Source organism: Eucalyptus grandis, chromosome 2 (assembly GCF_016545825.1).
Source record: "Eucalyptus grandis isolate ANBG69807.140 chromosome 2, ASM1654582v1, whole genome shotgun sequence".
Taxonomy (NCBI): domain Eukaryota; kingdom Viridiplantae; phylum Streptophyta; class Magnoliopsida; order Myrtales; family Myrtaceae; genus Eucalyptus; species Eucalyptus grandis.
In genome coordinates this window covers 54,174,976-54,197,566 of record NC_052613.1, presented here as the reverse complement: position 1 = coordinate 54,197,566, position 22,591 = coordinate 54,174,976, and the positions used below count along the sequence as shown (strand labels likewise).

At 43.3% G+C, this 22,591-nt stretch overlaps 3 protein-coding genes across 4 annotated transcripts; 1 reads left to right on the top strand and 2 right to left on the bottom strand.

Annotated features, from left to right (window-relative positions):
* The first annotated feature begins 6,990 nt into the window (after positions 1–6,990).
* Positions 6,991–8,474, top strand: LOC104433784 (F-box/kelch-repeat protein At2g44130). Its single transcript, XM_010046650.3, has one exon. It carries the CDS (start codon positions 7,152–7,154, stop codon positions 8,190–8,192), a length of 1,041 nt encoding a protein of 346 aa, XP_010044952.2. The 5' UTR covers positions 6,991–7,151; the 3' UTR covers positions 8,193–8,474.
* A 4,758-nt stretch (positions 8,475–13,232) lies between these two features.
* LOC104433783 (constitutive photomorphogenesis protein 10) lies at positions 13,233–15,284 on the bottom strand. The gene is made up of 4 exons (XM_010046649.3): positions 14,957–15,284; positions 14,350–14,423; positions 14,102–14,249; positions 13,233–13,839 (listed from the first exon to the last, which is right to left on the bottom strand). The coding sequence occupies exons 1-4, from the start codon at positions 15,159–15,161 to the stop codon at positions 13,742–13,744; spliced, it is 525 nt and encodes a 174-aa protein (XP_010044951.2). The 5' UTR covers positions 15,162–15,284; the 3' UTR covers positions 13,233–13,741.
* Positions 15,285–15,916: 632 nt separating this feature from the next.
* LOC104433781 (glucan endo-1,3-beta-glucosidase 4) lies at positions 15,917–21,614 on the bottom strand. Of its 2 annotated transcripts, none has more exons than XM_010046647.3 (5): positions 21,405–21,614; positions 19,175–19,302; positions 17,084–18,331; positions 16,545–16,572; positions 15,917–16,429 (listed from the first exon to the last, which is right to left on the bottom strand). In XM_010046647.3, the coding sequence occupies exons 2-5, from the start codon at positions 19,239–19,241 to the stop codon at positions 16,285–16,287; spliced, it is 1,488 nt and encodes a 495-aa protein (XP_010044949.2). In that variant the 5' UTR covers positions 19,242–19,302; positions 21,405–21,614; the 3' UTR covers positions 15,917–16,284. The 2 variants fall into 2 exon arrangements, with proteins under 2 accessions (XP_010044949.2, XP_010044948.2); XM_010046646.3 differs by lacking the exon at positions 21,405–21,614 and adding an exon at positions 20,963–21,271.
* Positions 21,615–22,591: the final 977 nt, after the last annotated feature.

Here is a 22,591-nt window from a genome sequence, read left to right as displayed (position 1 = left end):
TTTTGTTGGGCCTGGGTGGCTAGCAAAAGGAGACTTCGCCAAAGGGCATGTTTGGATGCGGGGAATTATTGGAGCCCCACTGTCGGATTCGAGATTTTTTTCGAACGACTTGGAGATAAGGGGCACAGCTTGGAACCGCCTGTAGTGCTGCTGGTCATTGTGTACGTGTCTCTAGTTAGAAGATGCCAACCTATTAATTGAGGTCCCACGTGTCAGAACATATAAATATTAAATTTCTAGTACAATTGACAGTAAAATCTATGAAACTTCACATGGTCCTAACTTAGGAAATTTCATACCACGCTCCCCCATCGTTTTCTCTTGCCATTTTGGCAAACAATTCTTGTACTTTTTCACATAATTTTGGTGATATGTATATTGAGTGTATATATACATTAACATGTGTGAATCACGCCATCATATGTAACACATGTCACTATTTCGCTTTCGAGAGCTTTCTTAGGGGATTCTCCTTGATAAAGGTGGAAGGGAAAGAACCTAAATTTATAACAAATCTTGACTTGGTGGCTCTTTTGCCTAACCACAAAGATATACATATCTTATATTTCATCTTGGGTGACATGGCTGGAAAACGACCTTCAAAACTTGAATTTTTCATTTTCGGTTGTAGAAAAAGTGCAATGGCATTTGTCTTGATTGATTTTCTTTTCGAGTTAAGGGCTGGTTTGCCTCCTAATGTCGACTAACCTTCTGCACTCTTCCCAACCTTTTTTTCAGAAGGGTAAAAAGTATCAGGCGTTCTTATAATCGTTGTGGTTTGGATGATGGATAAACCAGCAAGTCGTGTCTTGCCCTCGTGGAGTTGTTCATTTGCATGGGAGCTCCCTTGTAGCTCGAGTTGTAGTTCCTAGCGTTTCCACGACAAAACCATGTCTCTTTTTTTCCCAATTGAGATCCGCATATACAAGAAAAGAGTAAACGTCCATCATGCGATCGAGCCTCGCCTTAAAGTTAGTAAGAGATCTATATGTGATTTTAATGTACATCCTACTGTAGGCCTAAGTTCTATTACAGCCATTTCCTTTCAACTTCCAATTACCAACCCACGGTTCTAGTACCGCTAAAGAATATGTCTCTTCAAGTTAGAGGACTCGGACCATATTGCGACTGGCCTTGCGAGTCTTGTTACGTCCACATAGCTATCGATCTCTTTACCCCCAACCAAATCACAGTGACACTCCGAGAGCCCCCGCCTTTGGTCGTCAATAATGATGCCTCGGTATCGGCTCTCGCTCTCCCCCTTCTCTCCTAAAGAGCGTTGAATGTAGGGTGCCAGCTAGGATCTCTGGAAGTAGGATCCGCGGTCTACTAATTCGCTCAACACGAGAAGTCAACAGATCAAGAAAGTGTCCCTTCCGCCATGTGAAGAGCCCGGGGTTAGGAGTCGGCAAGGAGAGACGAAAGGCAAGGTTGGCCGAAATCTAGAGACGAGAATAGTAAGCATCTTCGCGCTTTGACGAGGCGATTGGGAAAGAAGGGAGCTTGAACTTCTGATTAGTCGTCCTATCGCAGCACCAGTGAGCAGTGGCGGATCTCGAGATGCGTGGAGATTTACCCCCGGGGACCATTCTTGTCTGGAAGCTCGCGATAAAGGGATGATTTTCCCCCGGACCATTCTTTTGATTGAGACAAGAGGGACCATTTCTTTAGGATGTGCTAGCTTTCACTGACCTTTTCGTAAATTTTCCCTGGACTGAAATGAAACTTTTCAAAAGATCGAATTTTTTGCGACATAAAGGGATGATTTCCCCCCGGACCATTCTTTTTGATTGAGACAAGATTGAATTTTTTGCGAGATGAGGGCGGCCACGCCTCAATAATTCCCAGAAAAGGATGCAAAATTAATCAGATTGTAGGCTGATCCATCTATTGTTTTCCCTCGGAATTCGCCGTCCAAGTTGGGCGAACCAAACGGTAGGGACGCACTTCGACGAATCGAGTCATTTCATCTACACCCCCGTTATCAATCAACTTGGATGGATATCCTCTGCTTGACCAGAACACGATTCTCGTATTAAATAAGACGAGAAAATGATACATCAGTTCTTGCTTTTCAAAGGAGGGGGAAAAATCTGCCCCCTAGTTTGGGCCGGACTCAATAGAGACAATACATTTCCCTTTTTTCAGCGGTCGCAGCGAATGTATTATTTTGCAATCTCCATCACTATAGAAAAGGCACCCAGAGATATTCTCTCTTCTTTTTTTTTTTCTTTTTTTTTGTGTGTAGAAACGATCCGTTCTCTTTAGATGTTCACGTGAGTGGAGGAGTGAGCGGGACCACGCTTAGTTCCATACGTTTTCACCACGAAAAGTATCATCATGCGTAGAGAAATATCTTGACTCTTTCAAATGATGACGATGGTTAATGTAAAATATAGATGTTTATAAACACTTTCTTTTCATTCTTTATTTGCAAAATGGATATTCTGCTTAATTTCCCTTATTGTTTTACGGCATATGAGAACCCAGATAAAACTTTTTAGGGACTTGTTTAGGTCTTCACTTGGATTCTCCTTCTAAAAACATTTTATCTCCCTTCCTCTCCCTTTTTGTTCTTTTTTTCTTTTTGAGTTTTTATTCTTTTTATTCTTTCTTTGCGAAATGGATATGCTACTTAATTCCCCTTGTTGTTTTACACCGAATGAGAACCAAGATAAATCTTTTTAGGGACTTACTTAGATTTGCGCTTGAATTCTCCTTCTAGAAACACATTCTCTCCCTTCCTCTCCCTCTTTGTTTTTTGTTTTTTGTTTTTGGGTTTTTGCTTTTGTATTCCCATAGCCTATCATTTTCTTCTAGAAGCCTTTTCAATAATCCAGGACAAAACCCGCCGTGATTTGGCAAATGGACATCATACTGTGCTTTTGGTTCCAGGGGAGGAATGCTTGACATCGCAATCCCCATTCATATTGATCTACCCACCGTTCTCATCATCATCCATGTTGTTGTCCAAATCGATAAGGCATGTCCTTACTATTGGATATTTTTTTATGATATAGGCTTACATTAATTAATTAATATTTGTTAAACCCTTAAGTGATATTATTGAATTGAGTTTTGGCATCAATTAATAATGAGCCTAGTTGAGCAGTAAAGTATAGGCAATTGTGTTTAACTGAAGTTCGTAATGGGAGAGGTCCAATTGACACGCTATTGATTAGGATTTACTATGTCTTCTCTCTAGCTTATAAAAGGGAATGTTATACCCATAAGTCGTTTAATCCCATTGAAAGCTGTTATACTGAAATAGGTCATAGAGTGGAAGATTTGTCATTTTAATAGATCTCTAATTATCATAGTGATATATTTTTCTTCAAGTGAAACAATGACTCAAATGGGTACACTTTAATTCCGTTGTGCTTATTGATCTTGGTGTTTTACAATAATATATATGGATCCAATTATTCTTGATTAATTAGTTGTTTATGTGAATAATTTTCTACACTTACATGAGTAAATAGTCTATGAATTTCGGTTTAATATGTAATATGGTATCTGAATTTTGACTTAATATGTAATATCATCCTCAGACTCTTAACTTACTCAATATAGTCCATAAATTATATGAAGATATTTAAAATTTCAAGAACCACATTTCACGAGGGACCAAGATTTAGAGATCGTATCAAAAAAACTTACAAACTTAAGGTTGACATTAGATATTGAATCAAAATTAAAAAATTCAGGATCAATATTATAGATTAGATCAAAGTAAAGGAATCTCCTTAGTGTTAGGGTCATCATCGTTCCCGAGCAACACTCCTGGGCAAAGGAGGGGAAAAAGATTAGAGAAGAAAACTTTAAAAATCGTGTCCGAAAGTGGTTAATGCGCGCAATCATGGTTGCCTGTGGTGCGAGTTCACTTCGGCTCGTCTGTCTCTCTCTCTTTTTGGGGCCCATCGTGGGGAATCTCTAGCTGCAAAAGGCTAAAGAGTGATTAGCAAAATGACAAAAGAGCCCATTTAGGGTCGGAATTGCGTTCTAGAAGCTCTCTCTCTCTGGTTCCTGTTGTTTTCTTTTTATAATTTCACTTTGGCTCCGGCATCGCAATCGGCATCGCCATTATTTGCTTCTAGAAGCTTTTCTCGTGCGTCAGGACAAATCCCGAATAATGCACACTGGGGCAAACACCAATCCAACCGGCGGTGTGCCCGAAAAGGACAGGTCCAGCTTAACTTGCATGTGCATGCCCTACCCGGACCTAATCTAAAGCGCATAATAACTCGAGTAAATGATTAACAATAAATTTACATATTTTAATACCTAAATAATTACGCAACGCTTCGACACGCTAATTGGCCCCACTTTGTTTTCGTGATGGCTGTGTCCACGCCTAAGCACTACTGCAAATTGATACTTCTTGTTTTTTTCTTTTTTTCTTTCTTTTTTTGTCCCCTCGATTTTCAAACCGCCCAAAAAATTATGATGTTTATAATAATAAAGATTATAGATGGTCACGTCACCGGTGGCGGAGTTGACTATGGACGTGGGCTTTTTATTTTTCCTCTTTTCTTTTTTGTGAACAAAGTGAGAACGAAGGAGGGAGACAGCTCGTTTATCTTTGACCTGCCATTAACGCGATGTCAATGTATCGATGGACCGATCATCCGTTCCGTCGTAACTTCTCGTGACTTATGATAGCAATTCACGCATTCCTCGAGGTTTGGGAGCCAATTCGTTTCCCTTAGGCGAGTGCTGAAGGGCTTATTCGCGAGTTGCTACCATTCGATTGTGGCTTAACGGGTTTCGTGGTCAAAGACATTCGAATGTTTGTTGTGTTTTTTTTTTTTTTTTTTTTTTTGCGTAGAAATATTTGATGCCAATGTCGATCTTTTCCCTCCTTAGCAATTCTCATTTGCCCCCTCAGCCAGAGTAAGTCCCCATTTGATTCAGTATTTGCAATAGGCTTTAGGACTCTAAAGCCTCTTGGCAAAATGCAAAGATGTGTGATTCGTTCTTTTGTTCAACTTTACAGAAATATAATTGCATCTCCAAAAGATTCTAAGGATCTCTGTCATTTGGAAAGTTACATTTTTAGAATGCAAGTATTGCCCCTCAATTATTGTTCATCTTCTCTGAAAAGCCAATCAGACACCAATGATCGCTGGCTAATCGTTGTCAAGCCTTAGGCAACACCTAGGTCGTGTGTAAAGATGCGTTATGGAAGTTGGCCGGACCGAACGGACTGGTTAGTTCTAGGCAGTTCCTAATGAGAGCAATCTAGTTCCTTGTTCTAAGGTGGGAATTTGACCGACCAGGCTAGATTGGTTGATTATATATATATTTTAAATTCTTAAGAAACAAATCATAATTCCTTCCAATTTTTCCCATTTTTCATTTTATTTTTGGTCTAAAACAACAAGTTTACTAGTTCCCGATCCTAGAATTTGGGAACCGGTTCAATTCTTGATTTCACCTCGGAACCAGATTAAATCGGGAACTAATTAGTACTAGTCTCATGATCTAGGTGACCATTGGCTTGAATTGCACGACCTAGGTGACCGCCGTCTAGATTGCACAATCTCAGGCGACTGTCATATGAGGTTGTGCAACCTCAAGTAGCCTCGCCTGAGGTGGGCAACCTTGGGCAAGGCTGTCTGTGTGGCCAAATTTGACTTTCAATGGCTGAACTCCAAAAAAGGAAAATAGCAAAAGCCTTTTCTTTTTTTAAATTTAGTAAAAGACATTTACAGATGCAATTTTTATCCAACGGAATTTAAGTCAAAATTGTTTTTCAATATATGTTAAAGTTACTATTCACTAAACGCTATTTATGTTTTGAAAAGCTCCTTTAGTCAAAGATGTTTGCATTTTTCCAAAGATATTCTCTTGAAACGGAATCAAGTGGGCCCTAATAATTATGGAGATGTCAGCACAAGCTGACTAATTTGTAAGGATCGCTCTCGTTCTTACACTGAATGTCACGAACAAAGCCAAAGTCCCATTTGCCCAATTTTATAATCCGCCCACCTTCTGTTATTTTCGTCATCAATTACAAACCAATCACCGTCCCTTCCCCCTGAAATCAAGTATTACGAAATGGCGGTAATAAAGTTGGCTTTCATATTATTCAAGTTCCGTTGGGTGTCCTCAGCACGGTCGAGTCAGCCACATCCAACTCTTTGTATTGGCTATGTACGGGATGGTTTTATAGAGACGTTTCTTATTTGAAGCGTGCAGCAGAATATTTCCTCGTCAGGTAATCCAGATACTCTTTGTAAATTGTAATTCCGGGCCTTGAAGGAAATACTTAAAAAATGGTAGGGGGCACCAATTCACGGGTCGATCTTAAATTCAAATCGGAATACCCTAAAAAAAAGGGAAAAGGACCCCCCTGAAAATGGGCATCGGCGTGATAGGGATCAGGCTGCAACGGCAGCACGCCCCAAGCTTAGCCAAATAGATAAAATCCCGCCCCCCTGCTCCCGCTGGTACTCATCCACAAATAGATAAATACCGCTAAACACGTCAGCAATCCCCCCTTTATCCGCGACGTGTCGTGCGCACGCGCCCCCGATCTCCCCGGCTCGTTCGTCGGCGCGTCATGCGGGGCCCGCGAGGCAACATGTCACGTGCCGATGTCTCCGTCGGGATCGGCGAGCACGCCTCTCCCCAGCCCTTATCCGCAACAGGGACGAGGACCCCGCCTTCAGAACCACCGGTCAACCCCGGAGGAGAGAGAGCTCGAACGCTCTCGGAAATCCCCCTCGAAAAGTCTCGCCATCTCTTTGCCGGATCGATCCAAAGGCCGATGTCCCCCGCCCAAACTCATTGAGATTCGAAATGGACCCCCACCCCACCCCCACCCCCAAAACTTTAGCGGTGAGAATTTCGAAATCGGGCGATATTTTCCTATTCTTTACGGCTACGGCGGCCACGTCACGCCGGTCGGACCCCACACGTGGCAGTTCCTGATTGCTCTCCCGTCTCCCATTATCCCAACCGTCTGCATAAATACCCGCGTGCCCCCTCCCAGGGCGTGCCCGAACCCAAAAAAAGAAAGACGAACCGTAAAGGTCTCTCCTTGGGTCTCTCCTTTCGATATTTTTTAAGTTAAACCCGGAAGGAAAGAGCTTCTACTTCCCACTTGAAGGGAGCACTGACTGCTGAAGAAAAGCGAGGAAGAAAAGATGGAAAGCTTCGAGCTGAGCGACCTGATCCCGGGCTTGCCCGGCGAGATCGGGCTCGAGTGCCTGACCCGGTTGCCCTACGCCTCCCATCCGGTCGCCTCGTGGGTCTGCCGGAGCTGGCACCAGCTGCTGGAGAGCCGCGAGTTCTACCACCACCGCCGGCACCTCGGGTACACCCGCAAGGTCGCCTGCCTCGTCCAGGCCCTCCCTCGGCCCCTGCCGCAGCCCGAGGCCGACGGGTCGAAGCCCAGCGACTCCCCCAGCTACGCCATCACCGTGTTCGACCCGGTCGGCCGGACCTGGGAGCGGCTCGACCCGGTCCCTGGGTACCCGGGCGGGCTCCCCCTGTTCTGCCAGGTCGCCGGCTGCGAGGGCGGGAAGCTGGTCGTCATGGGCGGGTGGGACCCGGCGAGCTACGACCCGGTGACGGACGTGTTCCTCTACGACATCGCGTCGCGGCGGTGGAGGCGGTGCGCGCCGATGCCGTCGAAGCGGTCCTTCTTCGCGATGGGGTCGCACGGCGGCCGGATCTACGTGGCGGGGGGCCACGACGAGAACAAGAACGCGCTGCGGACGGCGTGGGCGTACGACCCGTGGAGGGACGAGTGGGCGGAGCTGCCCCCGATGACGCGGGAGCGGGACGAGTGCGAGGGGATCGTCGCGGGGGGCGTGTTCTGGGTGGTGAGCGGCTACGGCACGGATAGCCAGGGCGAGTTCGAGGGCAGCGCCGAGGCGTACGCCGGCGGCGAGTGGAGGCTGGCCGAGGGGGTGTGGGAGGCGGGCCGGTGCCCGAGGTCGTCCGTCGCCGGGTTCAGGGGCGACGGGAGGCTGGTCAGCTGGTCCGAGTCGGACTCGAGGGTCCGGGTCGGGCCGAGCGGGGTGGCGCTGGGGGACATGACCCTGGTGACCGGGTCGGAGTACCAGGGGGCGGCGCAGGGGTTCTACGTGAGGGCGGGGCAGGGCGGTAAATTCGAGCGGGTCGGCGACGTGCCCGACGAGTTCGGCGGGTTCGTCCAATCGGGTTGCTGCGTGGAGATTTGAGAAAAGCCAGTTGACTTGAGTCGCGACCGGCTCCGCTTTTCGTACGGCGACGAGGGGGGCAGTAGTGTCATTTGGCTCGGAGCATTTGGGTTAACTTTAGTTCAAACTTTTATCAAAGGCATATAGGGGAGGTGCTTTCCGTTGTATTTTGCTGCTTTTTGCTTTTGCCTTTACTTTTACCATGTAAATTATAGCAGCTGGGTTGAGCGATTTTGTCGGGGAAAAAAGAGAAATGTGTTTTTTGAGGACTTCTTTATGGTGAAAAAGAGCATTTGAGCAAAACTGCATCATCCCCCGTTGATTGCTTTGATTGGAAGTGAATATCGGTAGAAACATCATGATGAGTTTTCTTTGATCGTAATATGCTTTCGAGCGTCCATCTCTATAATTGCCATATTGCATCATTAGCGAAACGGAATCGGGTCTAGGAGATAGATCGCGAACTTTGTGGGCCTAGCAGGGCACGATGGATACCTAGATGCGCATCTGTCCTATGGATGCTCTATTTGAAGTGATGAAATCACGTTTTTGTCCATGCTAAAAAAGGAGACGGTCTAAGGGTTGATAAGGGGCTCTTAAAGTGGGCAAGAAAATAATATAATTAAAGAATTATGCCCGTCTTATTAATGGATCTAGTAAGTACATTTAGATTACAAAGGAAATCCAATGAGTAAGATGAGTATAGCGACAGGTGAAAGGGATTGGAAAAAAATAAAGTGAAAAAGGACTGGAAAAACTAAAACCAAATGAGTCTGAATTAATACTTTGTTTGGATACCCAGAGGAAAGAAAAAGGAGAGAATATTCTGAATTTTCCTCCTACTTCTATTTACAAAATCTTTTTAAAGATTACCTGATTTGTTATATTTTCCCCGTGTACTTATTTCTTCTCTCCTGTCTAAAAAAGCATTTTTTTTTTCTTGTTTATAATTACGGCCTCGAGATTTGTGTCCTTGTCTTCGATGACGAATTCAAATCACTTCGCTGAGCTGATCCGACCGACAAAAGGGAGTGGGATTAAATGAAATTGATGCGAGTTTAAAAGATATGCGGATGCGAACCTAATGATGCCTTTCAGATTATGACTAATCAAATGAAATTTCAGAATCGATGACGACTTGGGTTAGTTTTGTTTGGTGCATAAACTTCGACCTGCTCCTCAACAAATTCCATAATTCTTCCTCAAAAGATTTTGAAGTGTGACTAGTGACGGAGCGACACATTACCCCAAAACCCTCAATCATTCTAACCACTTCCCGAGCCACGGGACGAAAGCGCAATCAGCACAAACGCCCGTCGCTGTTAAGTCTTCAACCCATTAATCACGACGAGCGATCCTTTTTTACGGGGACCAATTCTTCCTTCGGCATAATGCCCCTTCAAGCACGAAATTTTTGGAAATTGTCCGATCAGGTCGAAGCGTAAGAAAAGGTTCTAGACCGTGCAAGATCCTCCATCGTTATTTTATTCATTTATCTTTGTCTCATGTTGCCCTCGCACAAGGTTGTACAGTAGCCCATCCGGACCGAAACCTAATCCCGTTCGCACGGAAGAAGCGATTTGCCAACGTTGTTTCAGAAAAGTCTGAGATTGTCTACCGTGCGAATCGAGTTAAAGAAGATCCTCCCTCAAAGAACAGACATGCGTTTCCGATTGGGAATTATTATTACGCACGTGCTTGGCAATCTCCTTGATGACAATGTTTGAAGAATTCAACTCTAACCCTCTTAAAAAATTTCGGTTCTTGTTCAATTGCAAGGCCCGCACATGGAGTTAGTTACTGGTGACATATGGCGCATGTTCGGATGCACATGCCGAGGTGTGAAGATTGGAGATGCCGCAGTTGTTGGCGTTCTAATTTTCTATGACAGATTCTTGAGCTAAAAAACTCTGTCCAGCTAGATATACTGATGAACGGAGATTTTGGTCTTTCTATGATTTTTAATCACGCCCTCCCGCCTGATGGCCTATCGGTTTGTAGGACCAGAGGGTCTCATGAGAGGGCCGGAAGAGGAACCTAGGGGTTTGATCAAACAGAGTTTAGTCCATGGACAGTCGAGCTCGAGCTTGATTGAGTATTAACTTTCTCACCCGAGATCGACTCAACTAGAAATCCAAGTCTCAAGCTTGGTTCAGTTAAAATGTTTAAGGGTCAATTTATGAGTCACGTTAGAGCTCGAGTTCAGTGACTATAAATGCTATGTAATTTTGAAGATTTTTATGTTTATTTATACAACTTTGAGATGTTTTTGATGAAATAATGAAAGCTCGATTAAGCTAGAGGGCTTGTCAAGATGAGTATTGACAAGCTCGACTCAAGAAGCTATTCTAGCTTTACTCGAAATTACACAAATCGATCTCAAGTAATCATCAAACGAGCCCGAACTGCTTGCGAGTAGCTTGACTCGATCTCACCTCCAAGTGGAATTACAGGTCAGATGGCTACCCCCAAAATGATTCCGGTCTTATCATGGAGTCTATAGATAAAACAGAGCTCACTAGTCCTGTCACATTGCAACGCTTTAGAATTCAAAATGATTTACAGTCATCCAATGTTGAAAAACCCTGTCGTACAATTAAAACCGACAGATGATTGCGTTTAAGAAACTGGACTCTTCTCCGCAAACATTGGTTCTCGACCTTTAAAGTCTGCAGCATGCGTTGAACGTTTTCAGCAATGTGCTGTGTGATGAACATTGAAATATCCAGAATTTTGATGATCATATTCAAAAGTCAGATTAGTCGGGAGGCAAGGTTTTGACCGAAAAACGCCAGATCTGATGGGCGCGAAAGAACTGGCAACTTCCAGAACCATCTGAAAATGACGAGCCCCATCATCTAATTTCGATCATCAAACCAGAAAGTCCTAACATCTACAATCCTCCACCTCACGTCTGTCAGTCAAGAGAAAGAAAAGTACGTGCACCTCCCAATTCAAGCACCTTAAATTTTCGGATCCGAAAACGGATATACCTGCATTTCCTTCTGGAAACTTGGACCTGATAAGCCGGGTTATGTTTATGGTCCATTTTGGAATAACTACCTGTGGTTAAGTTGACAGCCTTTTCGCTATAAAGGGTAGGGATACATCGATGCTTAGATCCTTGATCCCGACTCAGAGCCATGTTTGAAATTGTAATCCTTCGACAATTGCAATTGATCAGAAGCACGACTTGTGTGCTGGTACATGGGACGATAGATCCCGTTGTAGGTACTACATCTGTGCAGAGAACCAACATGCTATAAAATCGGGAGAATTACCAAAAAAGTCATAAATCTATTGTAATTGCGTCAATTCAATCCTAAACTTTTTTTTTTTTTGTCAATTTAGTCCTAAACCTTTTACAATTATACCAATTCAGTCCATCCAACCAAAATTGACCGGCCGACGCTAATGTGGATGTCGGCCGTCTAGTAAACACTGACGTGGCATTTATATATATATTTGAATTTTTAATATTTTTTTGAATTTTTTGAATTTTTTGAATTCTTTTTTTCCCATCATATTCTTCGCCTCCTGGCCAGTCGGCGCCGGCCAGAGGCGAGGGCCGGTGAGGGCGAGACCCCGTCGGATCTGGTGAGGCTCCTCGCCCAGCCAAGGCGAGGGTCGACCTCGCCAGTGGTCGACGAGGCTCCTCGCCCGCCATCCACAATGCGGCGGCGATTGGAAGCAGCAAGCTCGCTCGCACACTGGAGCCGCAATTGGAAGGCACGGATTGAGGCGAAGAGAGAGAACGGTTCCGAGCGAGCGCCGCAACTTCAAACGAGAGAGAGAGAGAGGGATTGCCACCCATAGATCCTCCGGTTGAGGAGGTCGCCTCGCGGCCACCGGCGAGGTCGACCCTCGCCGGTGGCCGGCGAGGCTGACCTCGCTAGATCTGGCGGGGCCTCGCCCTTGTCGGCCCCTCGCCCGCCGGGCTGGGTCGGCCAAGAGGCGTAGAAGATGATGGGAAAAAAAAAAATTCAAAAATTCAAAAAAATATTAAAAATTAGAAAAAAAAATTTAAAAAAATTTAAAAATGCCACATCGGCGTTCGCGGACGGCCGGCATCCACATCGGCGTCGGTGATCGTCGGTTGGCCAATTTTGGTCGAATGGACTGAATTGGCATAATTGTAAAAGATTTATGATTAAATTGGCTAAAAAAAGTTTATGACGAATTGACACAATTACAATAGATTTAGGACTTTTTTGGTAATTCTCCCCTATAAAATCATAGGTTAAGAAAGCAAAGATGGGGTTGCTAAGGCGCACATAACAAAATTTCTATTTGTCTATTTTTTTTGTTTTTTTTGTTTTAATTTTCTAGAACAAAAATATGTTTAGTAATGTAATTTCATTTTTTTTTAATTTATGGAATAGATTTCTATTTCAGAAATAAATTTGGAGCAGAGATCAAAAGTTAAAATTTTTAGCTTTTCTATTTTTGGAACAAATATAAGAAATTAAAATTATTTTCATCGTTTACTCTCATTATTGTTTGTCACTCACCTATTGCTTGGTTGTCAACCATCGGCCACCTGCCGCATGGACGTCGATTATCGATTGTCGATTGCCGGACGCCAATCATTAGAAGTCAGAAGTTGATTGCCGGATGAATGCCACCCGACGCCAAACATTGCCTACCCACCTATCGTCGATTGCCGAACGTTGGCCACCCGCCGCTAATTGTTGGACGTCAATCGACTGCCATCGGATGCTCAACGCTGACCACTCGCCCGCCCGCCTGCTCGCCACCGGTTGCTGATTGTTGGAAGTCGACCGCTAGACACCAACCGCTTGTCGGTATCTTTGTAAAATAGAAATTTTGTTCTGTTATCAAACGAATTTTTATTCTAGAATTAAAAATTTTGAGTCGTTATCAAATGCGTTTTTTTTTTCAAAAACTTCTTCGGAAAATAGAAATTGATTTATGTTTCATAAATTTTGTCATATGCACACTCTAAATTGCTAAAAATAGATTTTCTCTTTCGTTACTAGTGTGACCAGGTACATGGTGCAGGATGTGCCTGGACATCGCTTGTGATGATGAAAGAAGGGCTACTTTCAACAGCCATACAATACCTCTTCAATTCCTGCCCCGATTATATTTGATACCAGAGCAGAGTACATAAGGTAAAGCCCGAAAAGAGAAGACCAATGAACATGGAGAGGTACAATTGCCAAGTTGATTGCCACGCACATAAAGTAATAAAGTAACAGCTCTATTTGCTTACGATCGATTCTTTTCCATCATCATCCACCGGCTATTTTTCCATTCACAGAGATCATTCAGCTGAGATTTTAACGCCGCATTTGCCGAAGGCTAACTCACCGGTAACATCTGTTCACCAAAACTAAAGTAAACAAGCTCATTTTACATGTTGCCACTGTACGCGAATCCACCTGAAAAAGGCGTGATGCTGGAGCAGGAGGCATGCATCATATTCATCTCTACAAGTCTCAAAATCAAGTTGGTTTTTTAGGTCGTGCCATATTGCCAACCCTGTCATCTTCTGTGGTAAGAGTTCCACACCAAGGTAGTCTGCTCTTTCCATCTAATGAATTTCATCACTTTGCGAATCGCAGTGTCCATTCAGCAGCCAGTTGATCATGTTTAGGGCGGTCCACTGTGTACAGGTGGGCAATGCCAGGAACCAGTAGATTATCTGAAACAAGAGAGCATTTGAATGAGGCATGATGCATTTTCATTTAGAGGATGCACTACTTTGAAAGAGAATTTGAGTGGTGGTTCTCCTAGAAAAATTCCTTCCACCCCACCCTGAGTTTCTTGCTTGCAACATAAAATTGACATGCGAGAACCATATATCTGTTTCTATTCCGTGACCAATTAAGGAGTTCACTCTTCCCTAGCAGGTAAGAAATATTGAAGATATAGTGAGTCAAACAAATGCAACCATAGAAGCATACGCGGATCGGGATTTGTGAAGATTGATCGAATGGCAAAAAGAACTTTAGAAATCGTAAGTGCCGGGCTCCAACCGTCCTTCAAGATGTCCAATCCAAGATTGCCGGACGAATCAACATTGCAATGGTAAATTCGAGTCTTGAATGTGACCTGTGAACTGACGTGACTTAAATAGACATACATGCAAACTACTCCAACTATTGAAATTCCATTGACAAACTTAAGGAGATAATCAGCAAAAGCGACAAACCTTTGGAGGATTGAATGGATAATCACTCGGAAAAGTTATGTCGAGGAAAAATATCCCGCCTCCATACGGTGTACCTAGAAACATCCACGCGAGCATGCTCATCATGTCACTACAGAAAACCAAGAACCTTGCAATACCAATCGACTCATCGAAACTAGAGAAGAAGGGGACAGAACAGATCACTAAGGAAACCAACAGCAGGATCCCATGAATACCAATCAGTCAAGATGACAAATGCTGTTCATCGAAGACATATGCCCGCAGACCGGTCAAGCAAGACGGGCAGCAATAGCCGAAGAAACCCCGGACAATTTTGCAGACACGAGGGAAAAAAACAAGGCAAAGCTATGATCTGAATTCATCAACCAATCCAACATTAAGGAAACATCAGATTAAGCAACAGACAACCCAGAATCGCCACATTCGAGGAATCACTGCTTGTCCACGAAACGCCCCGGTTTACCAGTTAAAAAACTGAGCTTTACAGATCAAAGAAGAGCCACGATTAGCGTCCAAACAAGAACCGTAGCTCCCGGACGGAAACCCTAGGTGCTTCAGGACCGAGAGAGAGAGAGAGAGAGAGAGAGAGCGAGAGGGAGAGATGAACCTGGAGGGCCCATGATGGTGGAGACCCAGTGGTAGAGGTTGTCGCCCATGGGGCCGGCGGAGCAATAGGGAGGCGGGTCCAGGTTCAGCTCCAGCATCTCCCGCTGTATCCTCTTCCCCGACGACGACACCGAGGTCGTCGACGCCCACGCCGTCGCCGACGACGGCGTCGCCGACGACGACCCTATCATCCCGGAGCTCTTCATCTTCCCAGGTACGCGCGAGCTCGCAGCAGCCGAAGCCGAGGGTTCTTGCTTTACCCTGCTTTCCTTCTTCACGGTCCGGCTCTCTGCGCGCCGAGCCGCGTTAGAGCCGGGATTATAGGCCGGATCGGCTCGATTGTCATTCTCAGAACTCAACTTGAGTCTTGACCCGGTTCTGATCTGAAACCGACTCCAAATGGATTTTTTTTTTTTAATCTGGAAATGCTAGTGCTAAATTCCTATGGATTTAATTGTAAATTAGTTTAATTGGAAGCTAATGCTAACATTTTCAACTAATCATTTCTAAGAGAGAAAAAGAAGTCTATTACGCTGCAATATGATGTTCCATCTAGACATATGGCAAATCATGTTCATGTGTGCAAAATGAATTTATCGGCTAAATGTCTCTACTTAAAAAGGTCACGATGAAGCTCGGAAAAATTTGCGATCAAACCCCATTAACTACTCTTTTCGAAATGGTTTTGATCTCGGTTGGCTAATGCGTGATAATTTTCATGTGGGTATGATGAAATGTTTACTCGGAACATTTCAACAACTTGAATGATGTTTTCAGTGTTCCTTTGAATTGGATCATACTTGGTGCACAATGCACACATCTTGCTATATTCCGCGCAAGCCAGCTCTGTCGCCGTCAACATCGATAGCCATGCTTTTTACAATTAGACTAATTATCCAAATCAATGGCGACAAAATTTGTTCGGGTAAAGATCGAATCATGCATTTTGCAACACTAGATGGATAGCATGTCCTCATGATGAATTTGAAGGACACCATCTTACTTCTCTACCATAATTTGGTGGCTGATTTTCAGGGAAATTGCAAGGAAGCAAGGGGATCCCGGTCGCATCGGTCCATTCTCATCTCCCCCCCTCCAAAGAATCAATGCTCTATCCACAGATTCTATAATCAAATGTTACAATGACATAAAACAGACCACGAGGAACTAAACGCAAGGATCTCTAAAGCACATTCAAAAAAAATGAGAAGGGATGGATGAACAAGAATCCTCACTAAGCTCAAGAATCTCCCACCAATTTCATCACAGCCAAGATCTACCAGTAACCCGCCATCGACTGCTCTAGCTGAATATGCGCCCACCCCTTCATCAAAGCAACGTAAGAACAACGGAGATTGTGCAAATCACGTATTTTAGTTTGGAGGCTAGCACAGCTGAAGTTGGCGAACCTCCGCCTATAGGACTGAAAGGTGCAGATGCGACCGGAGTAGTCACAGTGGAGCTCGAGTTTGAACTGTTTAAAGCAGACACATAAGGAACACGTTCAGAACAAACGCAACATCAAATGAATAAGTATATAATGACGGCAGCAGAGCAGATCTTTCAAAGATATACTACAAATCTCTCACCTGCCAGTGAATTTACATGACCCGTAACCTGCATTTACATCACAGCAAGTCAGCAACCGAAAGAACCGAAAGTTTCCTCTCGAAGTATTGCAGGAAGGAGATGCATATTCAGCCCTTTTTATGTGCCAATATTAGCAAAGCAGGATATTTAGAGCTCATAAACTACCCAAAGCTTTAGGAATGTGGTCTATGAATCAATCCTAATGACATTTGCTTAAAACTGTGATGCAACTTCTTGATGAGGAAAAGAAAACACATAGCTCATAAACTACCCAAAGCTTTAGGAATGTGGTCTATGAATCAATCCTAATGACTTTTGCTTAAAACTGTGATGCAACTTCTTGATGAGGAAAAGAAAACACATTCACATGTCATTTTCTTTTGAGATAACTAACGTGACGATTCACTGCCCATCTGCAACCCTCTCCCTCCATAAAACACGTGTGCACCTCGTAAAAAAGGGGAAGATAGACAGTTTGTATGCAGAATCCCAGCTGTCCTTTGCAGAAAAGAACATTAAAAAAAAGAAGGAAACTCACTGGGATCAACCGTAGTTGTCATAGCCGTGCCCTGAAAATCGCACGTCCCGCCAACACCCTGCATCTTCTGATAATAGTCATTGTAGGCATATGAAGCATGGTTTGCCACAGTATTGGGTGAGTAACACGGCTGTCCTTCCTGAATAGCCGCGCAATTAGCATGACCTTGACCACAAGCCCAGTTTAGCCCATCTTGCAACTTGTCGGAATCTGCATCCTGCTTTGCTACACAGAAGATCCCGGAAGAGTTCCCCGTGATTCGGCCGGATGTGCCCAAGCTGAGAGGATACACAGAAGTCCCATTGGTGAAAAACACGCCCCAATTTTTCTCCGACACAGGTCCTGGTCTCTTGTCCTCGTTAAATAACTCATAGATGTATGTGTTGATTGGCACATCTGACTGGCTAGGTGGACCTGAGCCATTAAGCACCCGCTTGATCAAGTTGTTATTGAAGGTTTGGGCATTTTCTGCCGTCGCATCAGGTTCATTTGATCCACCAAACCAAGGCCAGCCGGTTTCTGTCACCATAACAGGGATCCCTGAAAAATTCATAGCCTCGATAGAATAATAAGTAGCATCAACCATGGCATCAAACATGCTGCTGTAGTGAAAAAGGGTATTCGGGTCAACGATCTGCTTCACCGAAGGAAGTGACCGAAAAAGAGCATAATCGAGTGGGAAAATCCCATTCCCTTGAGTATATCCATAATATGGATAAGCATTTAACATGTATGAGGAATTTGTGTTCTTCAGGAATTGAAGCAGCTGGTAAAGTGTAGAGTTCCATGAAGAGTTGAAGGCTGCGGCGGAGGGAGGGAAGGGCTTCGGTATTACATCCGTTGATTGTGGGGTCGAGACCTTAACAACAAAATTGAGATTAGAGGCAACCAAAGCTTTATGAAGGTTATTCATTGCTGGAACTAAAACCGGAGCTGCATGAGGTATTGCAGTAAGAACTTCACTGCCAACTGCAATTGCAGTTATATTGGTTGCAGGCAGGTAAGCGGCAACATTTTTGTTAATCCAAGCAGCCGCTGTTGCTGGATATTCCCCAATCCCTAAAACTTCCTCATTCGTGACACCAACCATGACGTTGATCCCGCTGTTAGCAAGGGCTTTTAACATGTGAGCATCGGCATTGTAAAGTCGCACATGAGTTATCTCATTGGATTTTAAGACTGCTACTATATCTGAAGCTTCTGGCAGGTTAGTAACATCAGTACCAATGTTTATTCCCACGAAGGCACCTGATGTATCAGTTCAAGATATTGTTCAGGAATAGAAGAAAATGCAGCCTGCTGACTTCATGTGCTTGTGATGTCAAGTAAAGTTGAATGAATGAGAGATAGCAAATCATAGAGAGTGAAGGGGCTCAGCAAATTGTCAAGCATATAATCGCATGAATTCGCAGATTACCCCAGATTCCAATTGATAAGGTCAGTAGACTTGTTTAATCCATAGTGAACATTAAATTATTAAAGTCGAGAGCTTACCCATTTCCTACCATACATATGGGAAAAGAAAAAGAAAAAACGCACGATTGAATAGGGACATAGAATTGTGAAGCCGGATATAATCATGACCATCTATGACAGAACATCTTTTTCATCAGGGACAGTGCCACTATCATCAGCTTCAACAGGAATCTATACCCACTGATTACACTCTCAAGCAATATCAAGCCAACGAAACCTTAGGTATGCAATCCTATTATATAAACCTTAACAATGTATAAGTCTGCTCATAAGTCACAACCAGGAAGTATAACCATCCAAAAAGTTGCCCATCACCATCATTGGCTTCAAAGGAAATCTATACCCACTGATTACACCCTCAAGCAATATCAAGCCAATGAAACCTTATGTATGCAATCCGATTGTAAAAACTTAACACTGTATGACAAGCTCATAAGTCACAACTAGGATGTATAACCATGCAAAAATTGCCACTGATTGGATTAGCTTGTTTCCCCAGGACCAGATAAACCATTGAAGCAGGATGCTTCACAGGCACTAAATGCAGAAAAAGATTCGGCAGAGGAATCAGAGCTAGTAGGACTAAAAAGGAACCCAGGAGGGTTTCTGAATTACCCAAGGCAATAGGCAAGAATGGAAGTAGAAGCAGAAGAATTCTCCCCAGCCCTCTTTCACCCATCATCTCCAGAAAATGGAGTACAAAACCTCCCACTCTCTTTCGTCGCCTTTAGATGGAGCTTAAACTGCAAATGCATTGAATTTTCCACAAGGCATGGTTAGAGACTGCATTCATATTTCAAGCAGGGGTCAAGATTACATGGAAATGAAGGCGAGGACAGAAGGCATAAACGATAAAAGAAATGCCATGTCACGTCCTACTTCTAGCAAAACGAGCGTAAAACCCCCAAAAGAGCTGTATGATAGATAACCAGCTCATCTATTTCGACCAAATGTTTTGTGGGATTGCCAATTTCTCTAAAAGCTTAAACTGATAAATGAATGCGTGAATTAATATTTAAGTGTTCTAACAATCAAGACCTCCTCCTCTAATACCATGAAAGATTTTGTGAGACCACAACCAATTGTTCTGAAAAGTTACTAGATGAAAGTGTGGTTTAATATTTAAATATTCAAACACCTCCATCTAAATAGCATTGATCATGAAGTCTTGGTTTATAGTAACACAACCTGCTTGTGCCCAAAGGCTAAGAAGTTTATTTCACCTATCCAGGTCCACAAAGTTTATTTTGCGCCATTGAGTAAACTGACAACCTACTTCAAAACAATAAGGAAACCAATAGACCTTCATTAGGTACATTATATCTACAAAATTAACCAATCTCCAAGCACCAAAAAGCCTTTGATAATATTTCTTATTATGATTGCATTAAGAGAATCTTCCTTTTCCTTTCCCATCATTAATTGCATTTGCAGCTACCAACCTGAAATATCTCTCTAAAATTCCAAAAGAAAAAGAGAGAGAATGTGCCAAATCTTAAATGTCACCTTTCAGAGCTTCAGTGCCTCGAGATAAATCATTCCAAGATGACCTGCTAGGATTATTGAGCTAAATTATCTGGAATAGCGGCCTGCTTTAAACCAATAAAATGAACTAACTCTGAAGCGCATACGGTACGAATATTATCCAATGTTGCCAAATAGTAGACAAAAGTAATACTTTGCCATATACGGTTTAGAAATTGGAACTGGAAGACCTCATGAAATGGAATTAGGGACCAAAGTTGCAGTTCATTATAACTTCTAGTTCAGTTGATAACCTCACTACAGTCTAGAGATGCAAGTAACAAAGATTTCCAATTCCTCCCGTTTCCTTTTCTTTTGCCCCTTCTTGTAAGTGTAACTAACCTACTTTAATTCAACTTTGCAGTCATTGATTATTCTGACTCTATAGCGTATTAGGAATCCCTTCTTCACAAAAAAACATAGTGTTCAACCACAAGATTCACAAAGTATGCCGCAAAGGGCGAGAAATTTTGAGGTCCATGACTGTATCTGACACCACCAAAATCAAACAGCCCAGAAACATATTGTCCAGCTGTAATGCAGCTAAGCTTAGAAATGACCGAGCATAGTGCCAGCACTAGGAAGGGCAGGCCGAACAAGCTCTTCGTCGGGATCTCTAATACGTCAAATGCCATAATAAGGCATCAAAGTAACTTCTCGTTTGTTGCATAAGCATAGTTTTACAAGAATCAGCGACCAGCTCAGGTGAGAGTCGCGATCTACAGACCATTCTAGCGAAACCTCCCAAAGCAGGACAACGAGTATACAGCAGACGAAGAAACTGAGCACGGGAGAGACATAGATGCCGAAAGCTGACAGATTGAGAGGCCCCAAAGATACAGACATTGATAAATCGAGAGGGAAAACAAGACAACTTACTCAGTCTCTTGCGCACAAAACCAGCTCAAAAGAAGAAAATCGCACATGGATATCTCTCTCCCAAAAAGTCCGAACCCCGCGTGTTAAATCTCGAGCAGAACCTACCAAAGATTTCATCAACTTCCCACCCTTTCCTGAGAACGCAGCACTGACTGCCGAAGCTGAAGACCAGAAGACTCCAGACAACACTCTGCTTGTCTAAACCTAAATGGCCTGTGGAAAAGAAACATCACTCTATTCCCACTACAGAAAACCCATCTGAGAAAAACGCTCCTCCGGACTATACCCCACAAGCCAGTCTCTTTTCTACAGCATAAAGTGGCCTTTTTCTTTTTTAAACTAAAAATACGAGCTTAACAAACCCAGTGACAAAGATTTGAAATGGGTACGCATTAAATTCAAAATAAAATAGATCCCGGAAGTTCAGAGAGATGATAGAGACCTGTAATGGCAGCTTCTCTCTGCTCCCAGCAACGCAGGGCCGACCAGAACCGGTTCACTATGGCTTTGTCTTTTGTGCAGTATCTTTTTCTCAAACGTTCTGCTGGGTTCGAGCTTCGTTGGAAGTATCGCCGTTCAATACAGTATTCTTGTACAGGAGGGAGATTCGAGGGATGCAACGCGTGGGCGTTTGGAATTTCTCCCTCCAAGACAAAGTCTTTAATTACTAGCTCCTCGGTCCAAAGGAGTCGAAGGGGTACGGAAACGGCTCTCGGCTGTAATTAAGGCACCATCAGTGAGGGAAAGTAGGGAACTTTACTCCCTCGCCGCGCTTTATTTTATTCCTAGGATTAAAAAAAAAAAAAAACATTTTCTTTTGCAGGAGATCTCTTCGGTCTCAGGATGTTTTGGAGACTCTTTCTTCTTTACAGGGTGATGTCAGTTCTATCTGGTGAAGCTTTGAAAGTCATAATATATATAGGGGGAGATGTAGTGTCGCCTGAATTTGACATCCACCATTTATTATGTAAATCATTGTCGTCAGGAATTCTTTGAGAGGACTTTGGTGCATGGTTTATACAAACCACGATCGTTCATCCATTACCCTCTATTCGGTTCTTGTTTTGCCTGTCAAGGTAATAGAATATGTGATAAGTTGAAATTTATCGACATTTTCGAGTTGAAAGGGTAAAAGAAAAACTTCAAAATGGGAAGGGAGGTTTTGTTTTCGAGAGGGAAGGGCAGTTGATTTGTCTTGTAATGGGAGATTCTAGTATATCTCCAAAAATCAATTCATTGTCCTATGCACATGATACCTCGGTACATTTTGGCACATACCCTACGCAAAGTGTCGTACTTCACATATGTTTTAGAAGTTTTAGGGAAAAATTCAATTAAGGGCCTAAAGTGGAACCGTTTTCTCAAAAAAGTACCCAAAATGGATATTGTCTTAAACAAGAACCTGAAGTGACCAATTTAGTTTCAAATAAGGGCTTCGACTTAAAAACCAATCAAATCTTATTTGCATCTAGGGGTATTTTTGTCTAAAGACTTTTTTTTCCTTCTTTTCTTAATTTATTTTCTCCTTCTCTTTCTTTTCTTCATCATCATCAAGCCTTCGCCTTTTTCATTATTTAGATCACGTTCTCCAAAGTGCATCTCTATCTTCCTTGCTAAATTAGCCATCAA

What these genes read in the sequence shown, in the direction of transcription:
- LOC104433784 (XM_010046650.3), top strand. Translation starts at nt 7,152, where the DNA reads ATGGAAAGCTTCGAGCTGAGCGACCTGATCCCGGGCTTGCCCGGCGAG.
- LOC104433783 (XM_010046649.3), bottom strand. Translation starts at nt 15,161, where the DNA reads ATGAAGAGCTCCGGGATGATAGGGTCGTCGTCGGCGACGCCGTCGTCG. An exon ending in ATCCATTCAATCCTCCAAAG is followed by an intron (nt 14,250 to 14,349) that starts GTTTGTCGCTTT and finishes GTCAGTTCACAG; the next exon opens with GTCACATTCAAGACTCGAAT. An exon ending in CTTCACAAATCCCGATCCGC is followed by an intron (nt 13,840 to 14,101) that starts GTATGCTTCTAT and finishes CTCTTGTTTCAG; the next exon opens with ATAATCTACTGGTTCCTGGC.
- LOC104433781 (XM_010046647.3), bottom strand. Translation starts at nt 19,241, where the DNA reads ATGATGGGTGAAAGAGGGCTGGGGAGAATTCTTCTGCTTCTACTTCCA. An exon ending in ATTCTTGCCTATTGCCTTGG is followed by an intron (nt 18,332 to 19,174) that starts GTAATTCAGAAA and finishes CTGATACATCAG; the next exon opens with GTGCCTTCGTGGGAATAAAC. An exon ending in TCATGTAAATTCACTGGCAG is followed by an intron (nt 16,430 to 16,544) that starts GTGAGAGATTTG and finishes TGCTTTAAACAG; the next exon opens with TTCAAACTCGAGCTCCACTG.